The sequence below is a fragment of the Cannabis sativa genome, chromosome 1, assembly GCF_029168945.1.
Source record: "Cannabis sativa cultivar Pink pepper isolate KNU-18-1 chromosome 1, ASM2916894v1, whole genome shotgun sequence".
NCBI lineage: Eukaryota > Viridiplantae > Streptophyta > Magnoliopsida > Rosales > Cannabaceae > Cannabis > Cannabis sativa.
In genome coordinates this window covers 7,034,206-7,042,297 of record NC_083601.1, presented here as the reverse complement: position 1 = coordinate 7,042,297, position 8,092 = coordinate 7,034,206, and the positions used below count along the sequence as shown (strand labels likewise).

Here is an 8,092-nt window from a genome sequence, read left to right as displayed (position 1 = left end):
ATGACTTAGGTCTAGTTACAATAAAGAGTTCTTAGAATAGTCCAAGTGGATCAAGTGTTGGGGTTTGTGCCCTAAATAAAACTTTATTTCAATGTAATCTTTTCTTTTCAATTATCAATAAAGAAATAGATTTAATTTTATTGCTTATTTAATGTGTTATTTGGTTAATGTGATCATTTATTTATTCATTTTATTTATTAATTCATCAAATCCTTATCACACTGATATTCTTGTTTATTGTGTTGTCAACACAGTGGAAAGTAATCAAGATTGTGTGATTAAATGTATTCCGATGATTTATCTGTACACGGGGTTTAACTGATAGGATAATCTACAATGTAGTTTATTGCACCTTGGATAAGTGCTATGTCCTTTCCAGGGCATTAGTTAACGTAAGCTTGGGTTGAATATATGGAGTAAGCATTAGAAGGGACCAATATTGAACTTGGATTAGATATAATAAACTTACCGTAATATCTATTTAATTCAATATCACCTAGTTGATCTTAGATCAAATGATCTCAATCTTGAGATGGTTAGGTTCTAGTTTAATTGTATTATTTGTGTTCTTCAATTTGTTCGTTAAAGTTGACCAATAGATCTTCTCGTGACATATAGATTAAGGACACGGTAGTTCAATTGAGTGGGAGCACTAATCATAGATTCAGAATCTATAGCTTCTATCTAGACATAGAAGTGAAACGATAATTTCGTTCGAGCTTGGCTTAATAGAGATAAATGATAGATCGCTCATTTTAGTGATTATATTAGTTCACTGAAATATCATTTATAGGTTGCTAAGTATTTTAAGGATAAAATACATTGAAGGGTGTAATGGTAAATGTATCCTTACTCAGTGTAAATCATATATAGAGGATCATTAATTATTAGGATTATAACATATGGATAACTCATAGCGTATCTTTATCGTGGAACATATAGAGCGTTCCATAAATTGAGAGTGCAATCTCAAATCTATAGTGGTGCAAGGAGGAATTAATAAGTTAGGGAATTTACTTGGTAAATTCTAAATTTTCTTATTGGAAGCTCGATTATATAGGCCTATGGTCCCCATACTAATTGAGATAAACTGCTTGTAAGACTTAGTTAATTTTTTTTAATTAATCAATTATAATTCTAAAATTAGACTATGTCTAGTTTATGAATTTTCACTAAGTTATGGCTTGATTGTGAAGAAATAGGATTTTAGGGTTTATTTGTTAATTAAGAGACTTTGTGGAGTCTAATTAATAAATATTATAAATAACAAAATTATTTGGTAATTAATTTTAATTATTAAATAAATAGTTTTGGCATTTATAGGATTGAAAGTGCAAAATATGGTATTTGTGAAAAATAGATAAATGGTTTAGAAAATTGGCAAAAATCTAACTAGTGATGGGCCCACTTCATGGCCGACTACTAGGGTCCTATTTTTGCTATTATTTTATCATTTTTTATTTCAAATAATTCAATCCTAACCCGAAGTGAATTAGTATAAAAAGAAAAGAATGGTCTCTTAATCCAACTAATGACTCTTGACCTAGTTTTCTTATTGTAAGACAACTAGAGAGTTTGAGACTTCTTCTTCTTCTTTTCTCTCTTCTAATTCGAATCATGTAATGTTCTTCACCATTAAATTTCAAGCCTTAGTGATTGAGTGCATGCCTACCCATAGCAAGTTAGTCCTCAATCATAGTGTGTAAAACTGTGAAGAATCCAAACAACTGAAGGAGTATCGGACTCAGATCTTGATTATACTCTGCTATAGAAAGGATACGAGGGTTAGAGATCTAAGCAGAATGAGTCATTTAATTCCGCTGCAACCAATGTAAGGTTTCTCATATCTTTTATGTGTTTATTTAATATCATTTTAGAAGTTTATATTTAGGATTTTAAAAATATACTTGTTAGTAAATGTAGGTCCTAGTAAAATATATTCCAACAACTAGCCTCAGAACCATGACAATGATTTGCTTTCAAGAAATACGCATTTAAAATGATGTATGTATGTTTTGGATGTGATTCATGTTAATCTATGTGTTTATTGATGATTGATTCATGTTTGTAAAATTTTTACATAAAATAATTAAAATTTCATTTTGGAATTATTTTTGTTGGATAGTATGGAAAAAAAATTAAGCAATTCACTTTCTTACAAAACTTAACTTTGATTTTATTTGAATTAGTTATGATTTTTTGAAAAATCGAAAAAAATCAGGAAATGGTCACCTACACACGCGCGCGGACACCGAGTGTCACTCTGTTAGCACGCGTGTTCGGACAACGCTTGTTCGAAGAAACACGCTCACGGCCGTGTCTGAAGCCTAGATCCGCGTGCGAAAATGCTGCATCCAGCATGATTGTGCGGCAATCCTCAGTCAGCCGCCCCTGCATGCGCGCGCGGATGGTATGCATTGCATACCATCCGCACCAAATGCATTTTTTTTTCATGCTTTTTCATGAGTATTCCAAACCTACAAATTATGTTTTTTACTACAAAGTCGAGAACTTTTTTGCAGGTTATGGAAACTAGAGGTTCAGCCTCCGTCCATTTTGTAAAGAAGTCGACAGCCACCACGGCGTACTTTGCTCCTCCTCGTCCTGTGGGAAGTGCCCCAAATGACATACTAAATAAGTAATGAAAATATTTATGTTTCTTTATTGATAATTGAATGACAAAGATTACGTTAAAATAGAGTTTTATTTAGGGCACAGAGCCCAACAATATCTTGGTCCTTGAGTGACATCAACTTGCACTACTCTACTAGATACTCACAGAGAAGATCCGATGAGGGATGCTCGTGGTCTAGCTAGATACTCGCGGAGATGACCAGTTTGTCATTACTCTACTTCGAAAGTAATCAAGGTGATGCGTCTTGCACTCGTGGATCATAACGCCACATGGCTTACTCTTGAATTGTCACATATTTTGAGAGAAATTGTAAACAACAACATCAAATCTACACCACGACAAATTTTAAATTTTTCAATCTAATTTAATCAACACAATTTTGAATATACAAATTGAATTAGATAAAATCACCCGTATTAAATTGAGTATTTTTATGAACACGCCCTATTGTCAGGGGCAATAACAAGGTCTAACATTGCCTCTCTTTCACGGTCTTCGCGCATTCATTATTATTTTTTTAAATAAAAATTTTCCACAACACGTGATTATTTTTATTGAATCTGGCAGGAAATTGAGACCTAACATTACAAGGACATCAAATTTCATTGAAATAAACTTTCTAATTATTATTTTTTGATTTATTTTTTCTGCAAGCTTGATCAAACCAAACTTCGGTTTCCCGAGATGTATTAAGAAAAAAACTTACAACTACTGAAGAAAATATTACAGATAACGTATAACTGATAATAAAGTTTAAGATGAAGACATGATTGGCACAACAATAGCCGCCACGTAAATAAGAAACGAAGGTTAATGTTATCATGAATAATTCTTGGTTAAAAAGGTCTTTTTTTGGGTGTAAATCCATTTGCAGTGAACCCTCCATCAACAGAAATAACCTGTCCAGTGATGTATGAAGCTGCAGGTAAGCAGAGGAATGCTACCAGTGAGGAGACCTCCTCAGGTTCTGCAACACGGTGTAGAGGAGTTCGATCGGTTACCTCTTCCAAGAATTCCTTGTTTTTAAGCAACTGTAATGGAGGAAAAAAGTAAACACCAATTGGATAACGTTCAGAAAACAAATAAAGAGGTAAAATACAGAATCTCCCAGCTTACAATCGAATTTCAAAACAGCCCCAGAAAGCATTTAGATGATTAAAGTAAAGAGAAAACATCTTACATCCTCTACAAGCGAGGTTTTGGTGTACCAAGGTGCAACACAGTTGGTTCTAATGTTGTCTTTAGCCCATTCACAAGCTAGATTTTTAGTTAGCTGATTTAATGCCGCTGAAAATATTGAGAAAGATAAAGCTAGTTAAATGCAGCTGAAAATATCTAAGAAGGTAAATGCCATGAGATGAGCAGCTGATGAGATTATTTTCAAATGGTAATGCAAAAGAAAAAATAGCATCATATCAGAACAACTACTCACCTTTGCTTGCCGCATATACAGTTCCACTACCTATATCAACCAAACCAGCAACAGAGGAAATGAACACAACATTTCCTACTCCAGATGCTTTCAAAAGAGGATGAGAAAGTTGACAAAGGTGGTACACGGAGTCAAGGTTAGTACCAAGGACAAATGAATACTCCTCAGATGTGTACTCAATAGTAGGCTTTCTCATGTTTGTTCCCACATTGTTCACCTGTGCCCAAAGAAAAGTTATGAATTGAAAAGAGACTTTAGAATCCAACTCTCCAATTTATTAAGACCCTAAAGACTCAAAAGCCTCAACAAATCCCAACGGGCATTTTCTTTTTTCTTCTTTTAAATTGACCAAAAATTTGTCGTTCACGCCTTCCAGTATAACCAGATCATTTGACCCCAACCTCCCCACCCCTCAATAAAAAATCATTCCACAATATCCAACAGACTTGCACACCAATCATTACATATCAAAAGGTTTTCTTATGGCTCAACTAAATTGGCCTAACGTGAACGGTTTCGTTCAAGAAAAGACAACCAAAGACGATGTTGAAAATGTCACGACCTCTAATTACTCCTCCCCCTCCGACTATAGCCTCTGTATCATAGTTGCATGCTCTTGTACAGTCGAGACAGCATGTAACCTCCAATAACTTGGGTCGGTAAGAACTGTCAAGCATGACATCCACGCCATAAATGGCCCTTCAATTTGGACTATGCATCTCTGGGTGTACTGATGCAGCTGCTTCAAAGACTGAGGGGATCATACCTTTTACTCTTTCATGGATATCCAACCATTTGATTCCAATGAGCATTAATCTTAAGTTTGTGCTAAGAGTGACACTATAATTCAAGTAATTATACGAGAAAGAGAAATAATCCATAAATCATTATGTAAATGTCAATAGCAATGATACACACAAATAACAATCACTATCATAAGTAAATGTCATATGTACTAAATATACTCAAATCTAATATTGTGTACCAATAAAATAGAAGTTTGAATCCACTAAATTGAAACTTCCATGACACATTGTACTTACGAGAATATTAAGCTTGCCATTAAAAACTGAAGCCACTTCGTGTATCAATTTCTCCCTTTGGGTTTTCACAGAAGCATCACAAACTGACCCAGATACCGAAAATCCCTTGCTCTCCCATTCCTTCAAACACTTGGCGAGCTCCGCTCCATTCCGAGAACACGTGTGAACCGCCGCACCAAAACCAGCTAGTTCCTCCACAACGGCACGCCTGAACTCGGAAAGAGATAAAACAAAACAAACTTAATCGAACAAAAGGCTAACTTCTGTGTTTTTTTTTTCTTTTAAAGTTTCATCAAGATTAGGAAATGGCATGCCATGGAAGCGTTCAAGAAAATTAATAGGAATCAGAGGAAATAAGGTACCCGATTCCGCGAGTGCCACCAGTTACAAGTGCGTTGGCTCCCTTGAGAGACCATCTTGAGGTCCTGAGGCTACATCCTGATTCTGCCTCAGCCATTATCACTATTTTACTTTTTCTTATAAACCCTTCACCAAAGACTCGTTTATACCCTTAAGGAGTTTTTCTCACCTAAAATTATAAATACACTTTATAATTAAAAAAAATATAAAATTAAATAATTTTAAAAATTAATATTAATATTTTTTAATTTTTTCCTCACACTATTTTATATTAATTTTAGGAGCTTTTTTATTTTTACTTTTCAAAACAATTTTTTTTTTTTACATTTTTACGGAATTTTACGTAGAAACTCATATTGCAACTAATGGAGCAACTTAAATGACAACTAAAAATCGTATAACAATCCACATAAAAACTACCGGAGAAACCACTTTAAAAATCCAAACCGTAAATTTGAAAAAAAAAATAATATATGAGGTAATTTTATTTAATTTTAATTCTTATTTTGCTTTTATTTTCATAATTTTTCCTCACTTATGTATATATTTTTTTTAAAAAAAAAATTCATATAATTTTTTTTTTGATTTTTATCATAATGTTTAAAATATAATTTATTTTTGTTCAATAAATATAATTTTCTAAGAATATAAACTGAAAGAAAAAAGTTAAAAAAAAACTTAATATAATTAAAATATAAATTTTATATAAAATCAATTTTTTTTTCTTTTGAAAAGATATAAAATAAATATTATTAGAATAGAGTGTCTTTAAAATTTTTTGAATTTTCTTTAATTAATTCTTTCCTTTTTTTTCATTATTTGTCAGAATTAATTCCTGTACTTTAAAAATAAAAGAATAATTAACATATTTTTCTTCCAATTTTTTTTTAATAAATTTTTCTTTTATGTTTTGATCTTTAAAATGTACTATTAAGGGAACTAATCTTTTACGGTAATATTTTTTAATATTTTAATTGAATTATTGATATAATACAAAATTAGAACTATGATACTTCAAAAAAAAAATTATTTTGCTAGATGTGAAAAAAAAAATTAAAAAAAATTAATCTAATACTATCGTTAAAATAAATAGTCTCTTAAAATACTTATTTGAAAATCTTTTTAATTAGAAAATAGATCAAACACAGGATAAAAAAATAGTAATTTTGAGAATAATAAAAGGAACAACAGAATAAAAATTATTTTTTATATATGTGAGATATTTTCAAAAATAAATTTTTATTAGGACAAAATATGAAATTTTACAATTTTTTTAAAATAAAATGAAGAACAATAGAAATTTTTATCTAAATTCACTTTAACTTTCTTTTATAAACTATAGAATATATATTAATAAAATAATACACATTATTATAGACTGTAGTATTATTTTTTAAGCCCCCAATTTACATTCGATTAGTTAGTCTTTAACTAACTTAATAGCTTGCATATTGGGTCTTTTGGCCTATATAAAGAGAACTACTTATCTTATTTCACAAGGATATAGTAAGAGAGAGTAGAAAAAGAATAAAGACAAGAAGTAGAGAGAAACAACACAGTAGAGATAGAAGTTAGAGAGAGAGAGAGAGAGAGAGAGAGAGAGAGAGAGAGAGAGAGAGAGAGAGAGAGAGAGAGAGAGAGAGAGAGAGAGAGAGAGAGAGAGAGAGAGAGAGAGAGAGAGAGAGATGGGATTGAAAAATTACATTGAGCAACATTATTGATTATGTTGACTCGGGTTAGTGAGTTAATGAGTGTTGAGAGATTACACCATGGATGACTTATTGTGATTATTTTCTTGTAGCTCCTGAGATTGATATCTCTTATTCTCACTATCAATAATGATTGGTGGCAATGCTTTCAAACTGCAGTATGACCAAGTTCACATTAAACTTAGGATCGGAACTAGTATAATTCTCATGTGTTGTTGTGTCTGACAAACGTCTAGATTCATCTGTTGTTATCTTTCTGGTTTAATGTGTTTGTTGGTTTTTTGTTCTTAATTTGTTTGTTTTGATTTGACATTTGTTTGTTTAAGTGTGATCTTGAAGTTGAAATTACAAAGGTTAATTCATATATATCAGAGCTAAATTTCCTACAAATCAGAGCTTGGTTCTTTGATCATTAAGGGGGATTCAAAGATCACTTCGTTCCGCACCAAGAACTCATCAATAATTCATCAAGAAATTCTACAAAAACACTTTTTGAAGGAGGATGTCGATGGTTAGGTTCGAACTAGAGAAGTTCGATGGATCAACTGATTTCACACTATGGCGAGAGAATTTGAAGGGAATACTTGTGCACCAAAAGGTGGCAAAGGTACTCAGAGATGAAAAGTTGCTGGCTGAGAAGAAGCCAGAGGAAATTGCAAATATGGAGGAGATGACATACTACACCATCATCATATACATGTCTAATGGAGTTAAAAGAAAGCTAATCCAAGAAAAGACCGCAAAAGGATTGTGGAACAAACTAGAGCAGTTGTACATGGCATCATCAATATCGAGCAAGATTATTCTTCTTGAAAGATTATAGGGTTTAAAATGAACTCTTCATTTTCCTTAGATGATAATATTGATAAGTTTAATAAAATATTGTTGGTTTAGCTAACATTGATCATAAGTA

The 8,092-nt window shown here is 31.9% G+C and overlaps 1 protein-coding gene across 1 annotated transcript; it reads right to left on the bottom strand.

Moving 5' to 3' along the window:
* Positions 1 to 3,235: 3,235 nt before the first annotated feature.
* LOC115707303 (tropinone reductase homolog At5g06060) lies at positions 3,236 to 5,633 on the bottom strand. The gene is made up of 5 exons (XM_030635215.2): positions 5,473 to 5,633; positions 5,111 to 5,318; positions 4,068 to 4,284; positions 3,816 to 3,922; positions 3,236 to 3,666 (listed from the first exon to the last, which is right to left on the bottom strand). Exons 1-5 carry the CDS (start codon positions 5,565 to 5,567, stop codon positions 3,472 to 3,474), a joined length of 822 nt encoding a protein of 273 aa, XP_030491075.1. The 5' UTR covers positions 5,568 to 5,633; the 3' UTR covers positions 3,236 to 3,471.
* Between the last annotated feature and the right edge of the window lie 2,459 nt (positions 5,634 to 8,092).